This window comes from Pipistrellus kuhlii, unplaced genomic scaffold (genome assembly GCF_014108245.1).
Source record: "Pipistrellus kuhlii isolate mPipKuh1 unplaced genomic scaffold, mPipKuh1.p scaffold_m20_p_17, whole genome shotgun sequence".
Lineage (NCBI taxonomy): Eukaryota > Metazoa > Chordata > Mammalia > Chiroptera > Vespertilionidae > Pipistrellus > Pipistrellus kuhlii.
The window spans coordinates 20,873,075-20,892,505 of record NW_023425482.1 but is presented as its reverse complement, the minus strand read 5'-3'; the positions used below and the strand labels follow the sequence as shown (position 1 = coordinate 20,892,505).

The 19,431-nt window shown below is 58.2% G+C and overlaps 1 protein-coding gene across 6 annotated transcripts; it reads left to right on the top strand.

The window, feature by feature from the left end:
* The first annotated feature begins 333 nt into the window (after window positions 1-333).
* RIPOR1 (RHO family interacting cell polarization regulator 1) lies at window positions 334-19,359 on the top strand. Of its 6 annotated transcripts, none has more exons than XM_045582780.1 (23): window positions 334-485; window positions 10,448-10,574; window positions 10,691-10,846; window positions 11,001-11,079; window positions 12,424-12,447; window positions 12,544-12,597; window positions 12,736-12,888; window positions 12,980-13,043; window positions 13,128-13,171; window positions 13,250-13,375; window positions 13,778-13,926; window positions 14,002-14,131; window positions 14,213-15,255; window positions 15,355-15,937; window positions 16,026-16,147; window positions 16,859-16,991; window positions 17,230-17,365; window positions 17,488-17,649; window positions 17,920-18,078; window positions 18,218-18,414; window positions 18,501-18,584; window positions 18,697-18,787; window positions 18,933-19,359. In XM_045582780.1, the coding sequence occupies exons 2-23, from the start codon at window positions 10,471-10,473 to the stop codon at window positions 19,028-19,030; spliced, it is 3,891 nt and encodes a 1,296-aa protein (XP_045438736.1). In that variant the 5' UTR covers window positions 334-485; window positions 10,448-10,470; the 3' UTR covers window positions 19,031-19,359. The 6 variants fall into 6 exon arrangements, with proteins under 6 accessions (XP_045438736.1, XP_045438735.1, XP_036297379.1 ...); XM_045582779.1 differs by lacking the exon at window positions 334-485 and adding an exon at window positions 9,395-9,580 and having other exon boundaries at window positions 16,029-16,147; XM_036441486.2 differs by lacking the exon at window positions 334-485 and adding an exon at window positions 9,404-9,580 and having other exon boundaries at window positions 14,213-15,252.
* Window positions 19,360-19,431: the final 72 nt, after the last annotated feature.

Here is a 19,431-nt window from a genome sequence, read left to right as displayed (position 1 = left end):
TTGGGGGGTGGGGGAAAAGAGGTGCTGAAGGTCTCTAGACGTCATGGAATCTGAGGAGGGGACCAGCCAGTGGGGCTCTCCGACAGGAACCCGGTTTGGGGGTATGAGATGGAAGCAATGGGGCTGCTTGCCTCTGCGAGCGGTTCCCGTAGGGCCGCCCCGTTCGCGCCGATGCCGATGCCCAGCGCTCTGGCCACCCTGACGTCCTCCAGGGGCCCGCCTCCCCGCCGGCCGGCGGACTCCGCGGGCCGCCCGCCGCCCCGTTAGCCCGGAGGGCGGGGCCAGCCGCCGGGCCCGCCGGGGTGCACGAGCTGCGGGAGCGCAGTGGGTGGGGCCCAACGGGCCGGGGGCGGAGCGGGGCTGCGGGGCGGCGGGTGCTGGGAGGGAGGGGCGGGCGCCGGCCGCGGCGGCGACTGCGGCGGCTGCAGGGCGACCAGGCCGGGCAAGGACCGGAGCGCGAGGTCCGCGGAGCCCCGCTCAGCCATGTGAGTGTCCCCGCCGTTTCCGGGAGCCGTGGTCCGGGAGGCGGGCAGGAGCGGCGCGCCCGATGCTCCCCCCAACCCCCCTACCCCCGATCCCCAGCCAGCGCCGCCCCGTAGGTCCCGGATCTGTTGCCCCGGCCGCGGCCCTGTCCTACATCCCCCCTTCCCCGGGCCCCGGGCCGCGCGGTGTCCTTCTCCCCTCCCCCTGGGCGCGGAGGACGCAGCTTCGCCCCACAAAGCCGTGGCCTGCGGCCCTGCCGCGCCCGCCCGGAGCTGCCTCCTTCCCACCACGGCGTGTCCCAGGCGGCCGTGCCCCAGGGCTCTGGACTGGGCCAGGCCTGAGGGCGGGCCCTGGGCGCCAGCCTGCGACCTGGCAGGGTGGCTTCCCGGGAGCCCCGCTGCCTTTGCCCCTGGAGAGGCTGAGCGAGGAATGGGGAGGAGGCGAAAAGGGGTCCTAGTCGGCCTCCAAGATGAGCTCATCTTCCCGGCCACACCGACCCACCTAAGCCTAAGCCGCTTTGGGGCCTGGCCCGAGGTGTCCTGGCCTGGCCCGGGCTTTCCGCCCATACCTGGTGCGGCTGCAGCCGGAGAGGGTCCCCCCTGCGCGGTGGGAGGACAGACCCTGTGTCCCTGGACATCGGAGGCCGGTGTGGGGTCTCTGCCAGCAGCCAGGCCCGAGCACCCCGCGGAACTGGTTTGGGGAAGGGGCCGCTGCCCCGGGAGGAGCTGGGTCTGTGCCCTCCTCTCCCCGGGGAGGCCTGAGTGCAGCTTCTGGGACTGACCCTTCCAGGCCCTTCTGCCGGGCTGCTGCTAACGGGTGTGCGGGCTGGCTGGTGAGCACCTCTGTGTGCAGTCTAATGTAACAATAACGGTGCCCCTGGTGCCATCAGTGGGGCCTGGCCCTGGGTCTATACTAATTCAGCTCCCACACAGCCTTCTGGGAGGGTTCTGACAATCTGGCAGATGCAGACACAGGCCCAGAGAGGTTAAGTGGTATTCTCAAGGTCACACAGCTGGTTTGGAGAGGTGGGAATTAAAATTCTTGCCTCTGCACGTACTGTCCACCCCCGTGGCAAGGAGGAGGACAGGCGGGGGAGGGGGAGGATGAGAACCAGAGAGTGAAATACAAAATACTCCAGGAAGACACTAGGAGGCTTGACTTAGCTCCCACTTCAGCCCTCACTCTGGGTCCTGGCTGGAGCTGGGAGCCTGGACTTGAGTGGGGGAGGGAGGAACACGCGGGGTGCCAGGATGGTTCCACCCGGTGGAAAAGCTGGCGGGAAGGGTGCCGCTGAGTCAGGGCAACCCCTCGCAGCGGCTGGGACTCCACGGCCCTGGCCCCAGGAAGCCGCTAGGCTTCCAGCACGAAGCCTGCGGGCTGGGGAATGTGACCAGCTGACCAGGGAGGGGGCCGGCAGGAAGTGAGGCCACAGGGCTGCCTCCGCCTGGTTCCGGGGTGGGGGGTCCCAGGCCGTGCTGCGCCCCTCGCCCTCCCAGTCCCAGCAGTTTGGCATGACGTCAGCAACCGGGTTTGAGGCATTGCCATGGAGACCGGGGCAGGCCCAGGAGAGATCCCATTCTCCCTTGCAGCCCCCCTCGCCCAGATTATTTTTAGCTTCTGTTTACCTCAGTCAGGGCTGTCGTGGCTGGGCTGTGGGGCGGGGCTGGACTGGGACTTGCAGAGGCGATTGGCCTGGTTTGATTGGCTCGGCAAACCGCTGAGCTGGGCCGTGCAGGTGGTGGGACCTCCTGTCTCACACAAGTGCACAAGTTTGGGTGTGCAGAGGGCATTAGGGGTTGCAGGATCTGGGGAGTCATCAAGGTGGCCAGATTTCCACTGCAGGCCCTGTCACCTTTGGGACCTGGGTTCTTTCCCATGTCCAGGGCAGACTTCAGGGCTGGTGTCAGTCCAGAGAATTTTTAAAAAATATATTTTTTCGGAACCGGGCGGAAACAACATTTTTCTCATGAAATCAATTACTTAAAAACCCATTTTACTGAAAAAATATATTTTATTGATTTTTTGACAGAGAGGGAGAGGGATAGAGAGTTAGAAACATGGATGAGAGAGAATCATCGATCAGCTGCTTCCTGCACAGCCCCTACTGGGGATGTGCCCGCAACCAAGGTACATGTCCTTGACTAGAATCGAACCCGGGACCTTTCAGTCCCCAAGCCGATGCTCTATCCACTGAGCCAAACTGGTTTCGGCTCCACTGGCTCTTGTCAGCCAACCCCCATCAGTTCAGGTGGTCTGTTTCCCTTCAAGGGATTCAGTCCTTTCCTTCCCCCACAGCAGAGGGAGATCCTCCTGTCCACCGCCATGGAAAGGTCACTCGGATGGGTATGCCCATAGTCACTTGGGAGGAGTCTGGACCAACAGTGATACATCCTGGTCCCTGTGAGACTAGGGGTTTGGTGGCAACAAAGCCCAAGACAGAGAAAGAAAATCGATGGGACATTCAGCATGCTCGGAGTCCAACCCACCCACTCAGTTCCAGAATTCCAGGGGACCCCCAGCTTGCCCCATCCCAGGGAGTAGAAACTTGCTGATATGAGAAAGTGGGGAAGGGATAGGGAAACTTGTCTGTGGGGTATGGGAGTTCGGGTAGGCCAGACTTGAAATCTACCCCTCCAATAGCTCAGGACCTGCTGTTCCTGTGTCTGGGCAGCACCGTTCGCTCAGCCAACCCCCTGCCCCTCATTCAGCTCCCCGCCTCCTTCATCCTGGGTGCAGGCACAAAGGTTACTGCAGTGAGCCAACCCGACAGGCCCCAATCTCCAGAGTTCACAGTCTGGTTGGAAGACAGACCCGAAAGGAGAACCGAAGACCTAGTTATGTGGCCTCGGGGATCAGAGGGAGAAGTTATGAGATACTTAAAAGGGGAACCAACCCCAAGCAGACTTCCTGGAAGAAGAAGTCATAGGGTAAAACTTGAAAAGGGAGAGAGCATTGGTCAGGGTGAGAATATTTTTTATTTATTTATTTATTTGTTTATTTTTTTTACTTTATTTTTTTTTAAATATATTGATATTTTATTGATTTTTTACAGAGAGGAAGGGAGAGAGATAAAGAGCCAGAAACGTCGATGAGAGAGAAACATCGACCAGCCGCCTCCTGCACACCCCCCACCGGGAAGTGCCCACAACCAAGGTACATGCCCTTGACCGGAATCGAACCTGGGACCTTTCAGTCCACAGACCGATGCTCTACCATTGAGCCAAACCGGTTTCGGCGGGGTGAGAATAATTGGAAGAGGGTACAGGAGCAATAGGGGGCTGCTGCTCACATGCTGAAGAGCCTTGCAGGGGTTGAGAGAGAATCTCAGTAGCTGGAACAGAAAGACCATGGCGGGAGCAGGGGACTGAGGGAAGCGACAGTCTCGTGGGTCATGTTAGAGAGTCTGGACTTTATCTTCGGAGCAGGAAGTTCCCCATGGATGTTTCACGAGAGTCAGAATAGAGGGACATTAAAGATTTAGAGTCCGAGTCCGGCGGCCTCCTGAGTTTGAATCCTGGCCCTGCCATTTACCAGCTGTGTAATCTTGGGCAGGTTAATAATGGTTAATAACAACAATTAATATCTGTGTGCTTTCAGTGTGGTAGTGTATCCACCCCAATTTCCCTACCTCACATACAATTTTGCCTTCCCCAAACACCCCTTATGGAGGAAAGTATATCATTTCATTTCCCCAATAGCCCTGTGACATAGCTGTTGTTATTATTATTATTGCTACCCTCATTTAACAGATGGGTGTATCCAAAGACCAAAAAGGTGAAGGAATGTCCTGCCCACAGCCAGTTAGCCTCCGGTTTCTCATTTGTGAAACAGGACTAATGAGATGTACCCCATGAGGTTGACGCTAAGATTCAATGAAATGATGTTTGTCAATTAAGCACAGTGTAGTGTCTGGCCCATGGAAAGCACTAGATAAAGCACAGTTTTTGGCATTGTCAGGTGGCTGGAATTTTAAGGAGAGCAATATTGTTAGTGAATAAAGAACAGATCAACCTGGCCCTTGTGACTACGTGGTTAGAGTGCCAGCAAGGGTCATGGGTTGGATTCCCAGTCAAGGTCATGTACACTGGTTGTAGGTACACTCCCTGCCCCTGGTTGGGGCACTTGCAGTAGGCAACCAGTTGATGTGAGAGAGACACCCCGATGTTTCTCTCCCTCCCTCCTGTCTACTCTCTCTGAAAAGCAATGGGAAAAAGATCCTCACATGAAGCCTGAACCGGTTTGGCTGAGTGGATAGAGCGTCAGCCTTGGGACTGAAAGGTCCCAGGTTCGATTCTGGTCAAGGGCATTTGCCTTGGTTTCGGGCACATCCCCAGTAGGAGGTGTGCAGGAGGCAGCTGATCAGTGTTTCTCTCTCATCGATGTTTCTAACTCTCTATCCCTCCCCATTCCTCTCTGTAAAAAAAATCAATAATATATATATATATCTCCTCAGGTGAGGATTAACAACAACAAAAGGAATGGACCATTATGAGTAAGAGTGGAGATGGGGAGTGAGTTCATTAAGAAGCTGCAGGAGGGTTCTAGGTGAGAGCTGGTGTAGCTTGGACCTGAATTCTACCTGTTGGGGTAGAGGAGAGGGGACAGGATCCAGAGATGGCAGAAGTAGGTGGCTTGGTGGATGTGGAAGGTAACAGAAATGGAGGCATCCAGGATGACTCCTAGTTTCTGTCTCATGGAACTGTGTAAATAGACAGTGGAGGCAAGAGGTGACTTCAATTCGAGAACTACCAAGTCAGACATCCCTAATAGCACACTCTGCATTGTCACTCAGCTTCCGGGAGACAACAGGCAGGCAGTCGGATATACAGGCCTGAGCCTCAGGAGAGCAGTTTGGGCAAAGAAGAGATAAGGAAGCTGGCCTTGAACTGTGGGAGGTGTACACAGCCCAAGGGTGGGAAGAACGAGCCCCACTCGGGATGGGGAGAAAGACAGATCCTCTGTGGGAAAGTAAGGTGTGCAGCCAGAGAGATCGGTGGTAAACCAGGGGCACGTTGCCTCTTGAAGTTCAAGGGAAGGAAGGGCTAATGGGAGAGGAGGAGAGCCTCAGAGTGAAAAGCTTTGCGGAGATCAAGCAGAAGAAGGACTAAACATTGGACATGGATTCAGCAGCAGGGAGGCACTGGTGACCTCATCCAGACCAGTCAGAGGAGTGATGGGTACAGAAGGCGGTCCAGGATGAGAAGAGGAGTGAGTGGTATGGAGAGGAAATGGAAGGACACGTCTCTTCCACAAACTTGGCTCTGAGAGGGGCTGAAGGCGGTGTGTGTTACTAGAAAGAAAGAAAAAATAGGTCCACAGCGGGTCTCACTTCTTTTTGTAGTTTTTTTGTTTTTGTTTTGTTTTTTATTTTATTGATTTTTCACAGAGAGGAAGAGAGAGGGATAGAGAGCTAGAAACATCCATGAGAGAGAAACATCGATCAGCTGCCTCTTGCACACCCCCTACTGGGGATGTGCCGGCAACCAAGGTACATGCCCTTGACCGGAATCGAACCGGGGACCTTTCAGTCCACAGGCCGACGTTCTATCCATTGAGCCAAACCGGTTTCGGCTCTTTTTGTAGTTATTTAATTAAAAGTCAACTTGATATTGAAATATAATATGCATACAGAATGGGCACAGTCAGTGGTTCAGCTCGATACATTTTCTTTTTTTTTGTGCTCCAATAGAACTTTAATTACAAAACAAATGGCAGGGCAGATTTGGCTCACAGGCTGCCATTTGCTCGATACTTTTTCACAAGGGAACACAACTCCATAGGATTAGGAAATAGAACCCAGATTAGGAAATTGCACATCAGCACCTCCCTGGAAACCCCGTGTCCCCTTCCCATCACTATTCTCAAGGGTAACTACTATTCTGATTTCAATAACCATATGGATGAGTTTGGCCCATTTCTGAACTTCGCATCAGACTCACAGGCGTCTTCAAACTTTTTAAAGTGGGGGCCAGATCACGGTCCCTCAGAGAGCTGGAGGGCCGGACTATATGAACTACTAATTCCTAACTGTAACACCTCGGCTGCGCTCACTGCCCAAAAAACCTGGCGGGCCGGATCAGACTCTTCTGCGGGCCGCATGTGGCCCGCGGGCCGTAGTTTGAAGACGCCTGCATCAGAGGAATCACACGTATATCCTCTCTTGTGGTCTTGCTTCTTTCACTCAGCATCACATCACGTCTGTAAGATTCATCCATATTACTGCGTGTAGTTGTATGTTTCTTCTTTTTGTTGTAGAGCATTACGTTATCAACTGATGGCCATTTGGGTAGCTGCCAGGGTTGTTTTCATTTTTTATGTGGGAGTGACTTGCATTTGTTTGAGGCCTGTAGAGGTCTGAAACACTGCTCTTTTCTGAGAAAGGACAGAGACGGCTAGGATTTCTCCAGCGGGAAATGAGAGCCCGGCCGAGGTTGAGATTGCTCTGAAGTTCCAGCCCCGCTGCTGGGCCACGGCCTCTGGCAGCTCTTGCCAGCCTGCGTGCAGGTACAGGGAGTCAGGTTGTCAGGGTTGGTCTCTGCCAGGTAGGAGAAGCACAGAGTGCCGGGGATATTAGCAGCAAGCGAGTGACGAGTCCCGGCTGTGAATTCGGGCCGGGAGAAGGGTGTGCAGGGAAGGCAGGGAAGAGAAGGTAGGGGGGAGCTGGCAGAGAGAAAGCAAGCAGAGGTGGATTGTGAGCTCTTTGCTGGGTGGTGTCTGTGCGATTCCGGCTGCATCTCCAGTTACTGGCACATGTGGGAGTCATATGCGCCCTCTGCCCTGGCTGGGGGGCAGTGCCCAGGGTTGTCCTTCAGTGAATAGTTAACAAATCAGCTGAGAGCCCAAGAGGTCTCAGATAGAAGCAGGTGAGGTAGGGGTAATTGAGTCATTGTGGTTGTGATTCAGGAAAGGGGCATTCCAGAGCCAGGTGATAAGGCTAAGGTGTTCCCATGACTGGGGATCGGGTGGCTGAAGATTGCAGATAGGCCAGTGTTGGACAGGTAGCTCACTGAGTGCGTATTTGCCGATGTAGCACCCATTTTTCAAGAAGAGAACAGGGGCCGAAGCTGGTTTGGCTCAGTGGATAGAGCGTTGGCCTGTGGACTGAAAGGTCCCGGGTTCGATTCCAGTCAGGGGCATGTACTTTGGTTGCGGGCACATCCCCGGTGGGGGATGTGCAGGAGGCAGCTGATCGATGATTCTCTCTCACCGATGTTTCTAATTCTCTATCCCTCTCTCTTCTTCTCTGTGAAAAATCAATAAAATATATTTTTTAAAAAAGAAAAGAAGAGAACAGGGGCCGAACTGGTTTGGCTCAATGAAGAGAGCATCAGCCTGCAGACTGAAAGGTCCCAGGTTCGATTCTGGTCAAGGACATGTACCTTGGTTGCAGGCACATCCCCAGTAGAGGGTGTGCAAAAGGCAGCTGATCAATGATTCTCTCTCATCGATGTTTCTCACTCTCTATCCCTCTCTCTTCCTCTCTGTAAAAAATCAATAAAATATATTTTTTTAAAAAAAGGGGGGGATCAGGGGATAGCATTTCTCCAGCTGGGGTCCTTGGGCATCTGGCATCTGAACCCATAGGGTGCTGGTGGGCTTATTGGAAGTGTAGATGCCTGGGTCCACCTAGCTTCTCGGGGAGAAAGGAAGCCCCGTGCCACAGCACTGAGCATCAGGGAGGAGGAGTGTTTGAGAGGGAAGAGCCCTGCCCCTCTGAGGACACGGGATGCCCAGGGGACCCTAGGCAGGGTGGCCTCGATCCTGGTATTGGAAGTGGACAAGGGGTTTTATTTTATTATTATTTTAATAATTTTTAAAAATAAATTATTAAAATAATAATAATAAATTATTTGTAATTGATTTTTAGAGAGAAAGTGAGAGGGAGAGAGAGAGGCAGACGTATCAATGATGAGAGAGGATCATTGATTTGCTGCCTCCTGCATGGTCAGCGACTGGGCCTGCAACCTGGGCACATGCCTGACTGGGAATCGAACTGTGACCTCCTGGTTCACAGGTCAATGCTCAGCCACTGAGCTCCCACCTCCAAGGGGTTTTCTAAGAAGAGTTTCTGAGCCAGGAAAGGGCTCCCACTAAGGGGATCTGGCCCATGGGAGCTGGAGGGCAGGAGGATGGGCTCCGCCCCAGGAAGCAGCTTCTGTTAGAGGAGGGCCTGGCTGGACAGTGCGTTCTCTTGCCCGGGACCTGGGGGGAGTGGAAGGTGGGGAGGGAGAGCGCCCAGACCGAGCACCCCCTCTGTGGGTGATGGGTGGGGGTCGGGGTGCATGGGGCTGGACCCAGTTCTTTCTCTGCTTCCATTCCGGGGCAGTGACACAGAATGTCCCACACTGTTAGCTCCTTTCCCTTCTCGGCCTCTCTGACCCCTCATGCTCAGCGCCTGACTGTATGCCCATTGGCACAGCCCCTCTGCTCAGCTGCCACTCTCTAGCCTTCACACTCAGAAACCGGACTCCCAGCCCTCTGTGTGTGCAGCTCTTTTCCCACACGCCTCAACAGCCACCCTGTGAGCCCCCTATGCCAAACTGCGCCCAGTCACCAAACCCCCTTAGTGTGAGCCCTTTCCTGGCTCAGTAACTTCTTAGAAAACCCCTTGTTGCCTGGAGGTGGTAGCCCAGTGGTTTGAGCACTGACCTATGAACCAGGAGGTGACAGTTCGATTCCCAGTCAGGGCATATGCCCAGGTTGCAGGCACTCAGTGTCCTCATTCTGTTTATCCCTCCATATCCACGGCTTAACTCCTTTAACGCACCCTCCCGATCCCACCCGTGAAGACCCCGGCCAGTCCCCTCTCGGAGGGGAGCCCCCAGTTACCCCTCCCAGAGGCGGGGCTGGCCGAGGAGGCCCCCCTGGTCCGCCCGGCCCGCCCCGTCCCGGCGGCGGGCTGAGTCAGGCGGCAGGAACTGGGCGGGGGGCGGCGCCGAGAGGAGCTGGAGCCCGAGCCAGTCCCCGGAGCGAGCGCGCGGGGAGCCCGGCCTGGCGGGCACCGAGCGGCCCTGGTCCGGCGGGGGCGCGGGGCGTGGGGAACAGGCGCGGGCCGTGGGGGGCTGCCCCGGACCCACCATGAACACCAAGAAGAAAGGTAGGACCCGCCCTGGGGGCTGCGAAAGGCTCAGGGACTAGCTAGCTCCACGGGGTGCGGGCCGGATTGTGGGGGGGGGGGGGTTCGGGGTGCGTGTTTCTCCAGAGAGGGGTGGGGGGTCCCTGGAACATCACTGATCCCTCTTAAAGGGCGCGGTCGAAAGCGTCTGTGACTCAGTTTCCAGGTCGGAGTCGCAGGAGAGTGAAGGGGGCGGGGCGCTTCTCGGCACTGCCCCCCACTCTGGGAATCCCCCGGCTCCGGGCGCCGGGAGGGCTCCGGCGTCTGGGCGCCCGGGAGCCGACGGGGGGGCTGGAAGGGGAGCAGCTTACCCGGGGCGGGCGGGTCGCAGGAGCCAAACCCGCGCAGGCCGGGCGGGCCTGTCGGGCGGCTCCGCTGGGCTCCGAGCGTGCACCCCGCCCCGCCAGGTGACCTCCGGCGGCCTCGCGGGGCGCGGGCGCGGAGCTCCCGGTCCCCGTCTTTGGGGGGAGACCCGGGGCCGGGCTGCGGAGCCCGCCCCGCCCGCGGGTAAACAGGCGCTTCCGCACATTCTTCGCGCGCCCCGCCCCTTTCCTGCCCCTTCGCAGCCGGGGAGGGTCCCCGCGCGACCCCCCTTCCTGCCCCCGCGGCGGGCGGGGCGGCACCTCTGCAGGAAGCGGGGGCCGGGCCCAGGCCACGCAGAGCCCAAGGCCGAGGCGCCCGCCCGAGGCAGCCCTGTCCTTAGCGCGGCGGCCGGCGGGGCTGCCGGACTCCCGGCGGCGGCGGCGGCGGCAGGCCGGGCCCGCGGGCCTGGGAGACGGAGGACGGGGCCGCGGAGTGGGGGTTCCGAGGGCCCGATTGGCGCTGGACACTCGCCCTCGCCACCCCCAGGGAGCCCCGCGCGGACTCATTCCATGATGTCCCTGTCGGTGCGGCCGCAGCGCCGCCTGCTCAGCGCCCGGGTCAATAGGAGCCAGTCCTTCGCAGGCGTCCTCGGCAGCCAGGAGCGGGGGCCCAGGTACGCAGCAGAGGGGGGTCTGATGGGGGTCAAGAGAGACTGGGTTGGAGCTGAGGGTGCAGTGAGGGTTTGGGGGATTCCTTCTTGGCCCTCTCTGAGCGCAGCCTCTTCTGCAGGAGCTTCGCGGCCTTCAGCCCCCCGGGCCCCCCGCGGAAGGCCCCAGCGGCGCTCTCTCGGGTGTCCAGGATGTTCGCAGTGGCGCACCCAGCCCCCAAGGTCCCGCAGCCCGAGCGGCTGGACCTGGTGTACGCGGCGCTCAAGCGGGGCCTGACGTAAGCCACTCGCTGCCGAGCCCCCACCCACCCTCTCTCTGCTGGTGGGAGCCTTCCCCAGCCTCACTCACACCGTCTCCCCACCGCCGTGCCCTGGGCAGCTAGCTGGAGGCTGCGGCGGTAAGCTGACTTTTGTCGTCATCCCTTCTCCCAGGGCCTATCTGGAAGTACACCAGCAGGAGCAGGAGAAACTCCAAGTGCAGATAAAGGAATCCAAGAGGAACTCCCGCCTGGTGAGTGAAGGGTTGACAAGGCTGCCCTGGACTGCTAATGCTTTTTGCCCTTGTAGTGTGGGGGGCTGGGGCGGGCCAACCCTGGGTGACATCAAGGCTGTTTTGGGATGACTGGGTCTAGGTGTGACTAGAAAAGGGGATATTAAGAAAGGTTGGGAGCCGAAACCGGTTTGGCTCAGTGGATAGAGCCTGTGGACTGAATGGTCCCAGGTTTGATTATGGTCAAGGGCATGTATCTTGGTTGCCAGCACATCCCCAGTAGGGGGTGTACAAGAGGCAGCTGATCGATGTTTCTCTGAGGGTGTTTCTAGCTCTCCATCCCTCTCTCTTCCTCTCTGTGAAAAATCAATAAAATATATTTTTTTTAAAAAAAGAAAGAAAAAAAGAAAGGAAGGAAGGTAGGTTGGGACCCTGACCGGTTTGGCTCAGTGGATAGAGAGGTCGGCCTGCAGACTGAAGGTCCAGTTTCTCATTGAAGTTTCTAACTCTCTATCCCTCTCTCTTCTTCTCTGTAAAAAAATTAATAAAATATATATTTTTAAAAAGATTGGGGAGTTTCTATCCCACATTCCCCAGACTGCACTTTCTGCCAGGGACCCAGTGCCTGCCCATGTGAGCTTCCAGTGGGGTGGGTGGACCCCCACAGACATGAATAACAGATTATATTTAGTGGTATTGAGGGGAGCCATAGTTCTTCCTAGAGAACAGCTCAGGGCATCCCAAAGGAGGGAACACTTCTGCTGGGTTTTGAAGGATGAATAGGAGTTCCCTGGTCGTGGGAACCACGCATGAGGAGGCACGAAGCTCTCTTCCTAGGGGTTGCAGGAAAGGGAGTGGGCTAGGGGAGGGAGAGACCCCAGGGAAGAAATGGTGGAAGGGTGCTGGAGGGGTCTTGGTGACCATATCTTTGTCACCAGTACCCAGCACAGTTCAGGCATGTGGAAAGGTTGGTCAATCCCTGCTTTGACTGGAGTAGCTATGGATTGTGGTGTGAGGGGGAGGAAGGCTGAAAAGGAGAGGAGCTGGGCCGCTAGCTCTAGCCAGTTTGGCTCAGTGGATAGAGCATTGGCCTGCGCCCTGAAGGGTCCCAGGTTAGATTCCAGTCAAGGGCACATGCCTGGGTTTGGGGTCTTGATCCCCAGTAGGGGCTGTGTAGGAGGCAGTCAATCAGTGATTCTCTCTCATCATTGATGTTTCTATCTCTCTCTCCCTCTCCCTTCTTCTCAGAAATTAATAAAAATACATTTTTTTTAAAAAAGGAGAGCTAGATGGGTCTGAGTAACAAGTGCCCCGCTGGAATACATACTGTACCTTCTAAGTGCTCCCTCTCGTCTTCCCCTGCAGGGCTTCCTGTATGACCTAGACAAGGTGAGTGCATAGAGGACGGTGTTGGAGGAGGTTGGCTCCTGGGGGAGGATACAGGGCTCTGGGCCTCAGGCTCTTCCTGACACACCTCTCCCCCAGCAAGTCAAGTCCATTGAACGCTTCATGCGACGGCTGGAGTTCCATGCCAGCAAGGTACGTATGCAGCATGCATGAATACAGGTGTGGGTTTCGGGGTTGGGTGTCTTAGGGAGATGGGGATGCTAGGCTCCGGGTGAGCAGCTCCAGTAGTGAGTCTCAGTCCCCCCACTGCCACCCCACTCACCTGCCCAGATCGACGAGCTGTATGAGGCATACTGTGTCCAGCGGCGACTCCGGGACGGCGCCTACAACATGGTCCGTGCCTACACCACCGGGTCCCCAGGGAGCCGTGAGGCCCGGGACAGCTTGGCCGAGGCCACTCGCGGGCATCGAGAGTACACGGAGGTGAGGGATGGGTGCCCAGGAGGCGGAGGCTCAGGGTTTGGGAGAGCGGACTGGTTGTTGACTCTCTCCTGTCCCTGCCTGTCCCTCCCAGAGCATGTGTCTGCTGGAGAGCGAGCTGGAGGCACAGCTGGGAGAGTTCCACCTCCGGATGAAAGGTGGGGGCAGACCGGTAGTAGGGAGAGGGATGTGTGTGCTGAGACCTCTCCCTCAACACGGTTCTTCTTTTCCTCCACTCCCAGGACTGGCTGGCTTCGCCAGGCTGTGTGCGGGTGATCAGTATGAGGTATGAGGATGTGCAGGGAAGGGCTGGGATGTCAGGGTCACAACACCGAGGGCTGCCTCATCCTGCTTGTTCCCTTAGATCTGTATGAAATACGGGCGTCAGCGCTGGAAACTACGCGGCCGCATTGAGGGTAGCGGAAAGCAGGTGTGGGACAGCGAGGAAACGGTCTTTCTTCCTCTGCTCACGGAATTCCTGTCCATCAAGGTTAATGTCTCTGCCCAGGACCACAGGACACATGATCCAGGACCCTGTGAACCCCTTTTGACCCGTACAACCCTGGGACCCACCCGTCCTGGCTCCACGGCCCTGTGAATATGTGATGCCAAGATCTTCTGACCCTGTGCCCATGTCCCCAAGTCCCCATGAGGCTGTGATCCCCATACCTCAATGACTCTACAAAGTCAGGCCTCTCTGATCCCCAGGCTCACAGGGTGTTTTAGGCTTCCGTGGCCCTATTACCCAGACAGCTCCAATCCCTGCAACCTCTGCATGACCCCATGACCCTGTGACCATTGCAAAACCTCTATGCAAATTCAGACTTTTGATCTCCCATGACCTCATGACCCCCTACACTCTTGTGACCCCATGATGCATTCTTGGCTATAGGTGACAGAGCTGAAGGGCCTGGCCAACCACGTGGTCGTAGGCAGCGTCTCCTGCGAGACCAAGGACCTGTTTGCCGCCCTGCCCCAGGTTGTGGCTGTGGACATCAATGACCTCGGCACCATCAAACTCAGCCTGGAAGTCACGTGGAGGTTGGCGGGGTTGGGGAGCTTGGGGACAGGGCCAGGAGCCAGTGGCATCTGCTAACAGCCTCTTTTCCTCCCCAGCCCCTTCGACAAAGATGACCAGCCCTCGGCTGCTTCTACTGTCAACAAGGCCTCCACAGTCACCAAGCGCTTCTCCACCTACAGCCAGAGCCCGCCAGACACACCCTCGCTTCGGGAACAGGCCTTCTATGTGAGTCACAGCCCGGGCTCAGGCCCCGCCATCCCCCAGGGGTCTGACAGTGACCCTGAAATGCCCCCTCCTCTCTCCCAGAATATGCTGAGGCGGCAGGAGGAGCTGGAGAACGGGACAGCGTGGTCCCTGTCATCCGAGTCTTCGGACGATTCGTCCAGTCCGCAGCTCTCGGGCACTGCCCGCCACTCCTCGGCCCCGAAGCCCCTGGTGCAGCAGCCTGAGCCTCTGCCCATCCAAGTGGCCTTCCGTAGGCCTCAGATCCCCACCTCCGGGCCCACGGAGGAGGAGGGAGCCGCGGCCCCCATCCTGGCCAATGGGCACGCCCCCTACAGCCGGACTCTCAGCCACATCAGCGAGGCCAGTGTGGATGCCGCCTTGGCTGAAGCTTCAGTGGAGGCCGAGGGCCTGGAAAGCCAGCGATCTAACCTGCCTGCACACCCAACTCCCACCACTAGGGAGCATCCTGGTCCTGTCCCTACTGCCCCGGGCCCTGACCGTTCTGCCACAAGCCCCCCTCTCAGGGCACTAGGCCCTGCTCACACATCCACAGACCCTGTCCCATCTGTACATCAAAACTCTTTTCGCAAGGCTGCAGACTCCAGCTCTCGTGAATTGCCAGGCCCCGCCCACACTACTCCAAGCTCTACCTGTAGTGCCATAAGCCCCACCAGCCGTGCTCCAAGCGTCACTCACACTGTCACAGGCTCTACCCACAAGCCAAAGCCCTCTACCCTCCCTGCTACAGGCCCTACCCCCATTGACACGGGCCCAGGCCAGACCACCACCACCACAAGTCCCACCGACAAGCCAGTGCTTTCTACCCTCACTACTGCAGGCCACAGCCCCAACACTACGAGCCCAGTCCAGACCACAAGCCCCAGCCACCCTGTCACAAACCCGACAGATATTGTCACAAGCCCTACCGTCAAGCCCATACTCTCTACCCCCACTACTACAGGCCCTACACCAAGTGCCCAGAGCACAGCCCAGCCTACCACAATGCCCACCCATACCACCACAAGCCCCTCCCACGCCACAAGCCCCACCCACACAACCACAAGCCCCTCCCACGCCACCACAAGCCCCACCCACACAACCACAAGCCCCACCCATGCCACCACAAGCCCCACCCATGCCACCACAAGCCCCTCCCACACAACCACAAGCCCCACCCACACTACTACAAGCCCTACCCACACAAGCTCCACCCACACTATTGAAAGCCCCACCCACACGACCACAAGCCCTACTCACAAAGCCAGTATGTCTACTCACACTACTGTAAGTCCAACCACTGATGCTAAGGACCCAGTCCAGACCACCAGAAGCCCCACCCACACTGTCACAAGCCCCACCCTTGTAACTGTAAGCCCTTCCACTTCTCCAGACCTTGCCACGCTCCCCAGCCCCTCTGCACACACGGACCCCAACCCACCATCCCATAGCCACCCAGCTTCCACTCCCTGCACTCAGGCAGATCCCACAGCCCCAAGCACCTCCCACCCAAGCCCTGCCTGCTCCAGTTCCGAACCTCTTACAACCCTCTCCCCAGACCCTCCAGAGCCCATCCTTCAGAACCCAAGCCCCCCTCCCTCACCCTTCACCCCTGGGCCCCAGCATTCAGACGTTAGCCTGGCCACGACTGCCCAGGCCCCAGTTCCAGGAGCGACAGGAGGAGCTGGAGACAGGAGGCTGGAGGAGGCCCTGGGGGCCCTGATGGCTGCCCTGGATGACTATCGTGGCCAGTTCCCAGAGCTGCAGGGCCTGGAGCAGGAGGTGATCCGGCTGGAGAGTCTGCTCATGGTGAGGAGGGCCGGGCCGGGCTGTGGCAGCACGGGAAGGGCAGCCAGCCAGGCAGTGGCAAGGTCTCTGACTCCCTTCCCAACCCCAGCAGAGGCAGGGCCTGACTCGCAGCCGGGCCTCCAGTCTTAGCATCACTGTGGAGCACGCCCTGGAGAGCTTCAGCTTCCTCAATGAGGACGAAGATGAAGACAATGATGGTCCTGGAGACAGGTGACCGGGGCTAAGCGAGATGGGGTTAGGTGAGGGTGAGTGAGGCGAGTGCCAGGTGACGGAGTAAGGAGAGGAGGGAGAAGAGTGAGGTGGGTCCAGGTGGAGCATATGAGTAGTGCAGCTAGACTGGGAGAGGATAGGAGGGGTGGACGTGCTTGTGGGTGCATCTGTGTTTATCCCTCTCGTGTACTCATGTGTCCTTAACGCCCTGTTTCTAACCAACCCCATCTATCCCTAGTGCTTCTGACCACCCTCCTCCTCGCCCCTGCCATGTCCTCTTCCCTCACCAGCCACCATCCACCCGTGAGCCCTTTCGGGCGCTCCCCACGGCTGTCCTGGACAGCCTGGCCCCGCAGCTCTCTGGGACCAAGTGGCCTTTGAAAATTCCAAGTTGAGGGTCATACCCGGCCCCTCCTCCGTCTGCTGATGCCCAGGTCACAGCCCTGTGCCCTGAGCCCCTTGGGCCACAACCCCTTGCATTTCACATTGCATAGACCGTTTCACTTGCAACCTGAAGACCACTGTTACCAACTGCTGGTCCCAGCCCCTTCCTCCTTCCGGAAGTTCTCCGTGAACTTACCCATTGTCTGTTGTCTGGCGTTGTCTGTGCGTCTGTCCTTCCCTTCTGGGATGGGGGGGACTTAATAAAAATACACTGGTGGCCAGATGGTGATGTGTATTCCTAAGGTGGTTGCCACTATTTTCTCTCAGGCCCCCAAGCAGCCTGGAGCCTAAGGCTGAAGACAGCCTCGCCTCGCCCAGTGCCCGCCCCCTCAGCACGGAGTGTCCAGCTCTGGACACTGCCTTGGTCCAGCACCTGTACTACTGCAGCCGCCTCCTGCTGGTGAGGCTAGTGGTATTCTCCCCACCCGCCTTTCACCTCAGAGAGCTCCCCACACCTGTTCTGAGTTCCATTCCCCAATACTCCAGGCCCCTGGCATCCGGCTCCTACCGACCACCTCCCACACTATGGCTCCCTGTCTAATCTCTCCTAATGCATGCTGGGACTTGTAGTCCCTGGGCTTCACGCTCCGCAAGTTCTACCCTGAGATCTGAGCTACTTGGCCACCCCTTTTCTCCAGAAACTGGGCACCTTCGGGCCCCTACGCTGTCAGGAGGCCTGGGCCCTGGAGCGACTGCTGCGGGAGGCCCGCGTGCTGGAGGTGGTGTGCGAGCTTAGCAGGCGATGGGAAGCCCCTGCCACTTCCGCCCAGGAAGGTAAAGGCCCGTGGGCTCTGGCATGGTGTCTGCCCCGAAGTTCCTTCCTCGTTCTCCCCAGCCTACCCTTGTCTGCCCACCTGCCAACTCTGTTGCTGACGGTCTCTTGCACGTCCTCCCAGTGGTGCAGTTCTCAGCCTCTCGGCCTGGCTTCCTGACCTTCTGGGACCAGTGCACAGAGGGCCTTAGCCCCTTCATCTGCCCCGTGAAGCAGGTGCTCCTCACCTTCTGCAATCAGTATGGTGCCCGTCTCTCCCTGCGCCAGCCAGGCTTAGCTGAGGCCGGTGAGTAAGGCTGCCCGCCCGCCCCCCCTGCCCTCCCTTCTCAGATTCCCAGTGATGGGACCGCAGGGAAAGCCGGGTCAGCTCACGCGGACGTGCTGAGCTGAGCACTGAGAAGAAATAGCCAAGGCTTTTGTGCCTTGGTGCAAGAGGACCCAGATGGGTAGGGTTTGGGCGAGGGGCCTGTGGATCTGAGCCTGGGGTGGGAGCCCTCTTTCCTCTAAGGGCGTGGGTCCACCCAAACGCTGAGGTCTCTGGCACTGCTTCCCACAGTGTGTGTGAAGTTTCTGGAGGATATGCTGGGGCAGAAGCTGCCGAGGAGGCCCCAGCCCGGCCCCGGAGAGCAGCTCACCGTCTTCCAGTTCTGGAGTTACGTGGAGACCTTGGACAGCCCCTCCATGGAGGCCTACGTGACGGAGACCGCTGAGGAAGGTGAGGCAGCAGCCCTGGCGACAGAAGTGCAGACGCTGTGTGTGGTATGGGTGAGGCATGGATGAGGACATGAATGTGCAGGAGACCCCACCCAGGAAGCTCCTGGCCCCGCTACATTGTTCCAACGTCCTGCTTTCAGTGTTACTGGTGCAGAATCTGAACTCCGACGATCAGGCCGTTGTGCTCAAGGCCCTGAGGTTGGCACCCGAGGGGCGGCTGCGAAGGGACGGGCTTCGGGCCCTCAGCTCCCTGCTCGTCCACGGCAACAACAAGGTCATGGCTGCGGTCAGCACCCAGCTCCGGAGCCTGTCGCTGGGCCCTGCCTTCCGGGAAAGGGTGAGTGGGGCAGGGCTCCCTCGAAGGCAAAGGCTGGCGTCCCAGGCTCCCAGTGTCTGGCTAAGTGCCCTCCTACCCTTACCCAGGCCCTCCTGTGCTTCCTGAACCAACTCGAGGATGAGGACGTGCAGACGAGAGTGGCGGGCTGCCTGGCCTTAGGCTGCATCAAGGTGATCCCTGCCAACCAACCCCTTTACCTCCCCTCGGGGCTCCCCCAGCCCCGGGCCCTGGGCTTTTCCATCTGCTCCGATGGGCCCTCCTCAGCGCTCCCTCCTCCGGCAGGCCCCTGAGGGCATTGAGCCCCTGGTGTACCTGTGCCAAACGGACACAGAAGTCGTGAGGGAGGCTGCTCGGCAGAGCCTGCAACAGTGCGGTGAGGCTGCGGGAGGGGAATCAGAGGTCCAGCAAGAGTTCTGGGATGTTTTGGCTGATGGGGGTAGAGGGGGGGAGGGAGATGGGGTCAAAGGTGGGAGGACCACGGCTAGGGCTACTCCTGACTCCATTCTTACTCATTGCAGGGGAAGAGGGACAGTCTGCCCACCGACGGCTAGAAGAGTCGCTGGACGCCCTGCCCCGCATCTTCGGGCCCGGCAGCATGGCCAGCACAGCCTTCTGAACTGCCCACCCTCTGGCTCAGTGCCACATCCCCCCACTTTCAGGGTTCACCAGGTGGCAGGGAGGGTGAGGGCTGGCTCCAGACACCCCTCCCCCACATATTCCTATCAATGAAAATCTAATATATTCTTCAGTTGCCCTTGGGGGTTGGTAGAGTCAGTGCCTGTAGTCAAGTGCCTCCCAGCCTCAGCTCAGCACACTTGCCACAGATCAGTGCCCCAGTGCCCCGGGCCTGGCCATCCTGCCTCTGCCCCATCACCTCCCCAGGTTTTGTATTTTATTTACAGAGTTTTACAGAAAATAATAAAAAAAAGCAAAATGCCTTTCCTACATGGCCTGGCCTAGTGTACGCCTGATCTCCTGGTTCCAGCACTCTGTGGCTGTGGCCTTCCTGACATGCCC

Bases quoted from the DNA above. Each gene is read 5' to 3' on its own strand.
- RIPOR1 (XM_036441485.2), top strand. The intron at 12,448-12,543 runs GTGAGTGCATAG...CCTCTCCCCCAG, and splicing joins TCCTGTATGACCTAGACAAG to CAAGTCAAGTCCATTGAACG. The intron at 18,415-18,500 runs GTGAGTGGGGCA...ACCCTTACCCAG, and splicing joins GCCCTGCCTTCCGGGAAAGG to GCCCTCCTGTGCTTCCTGAA.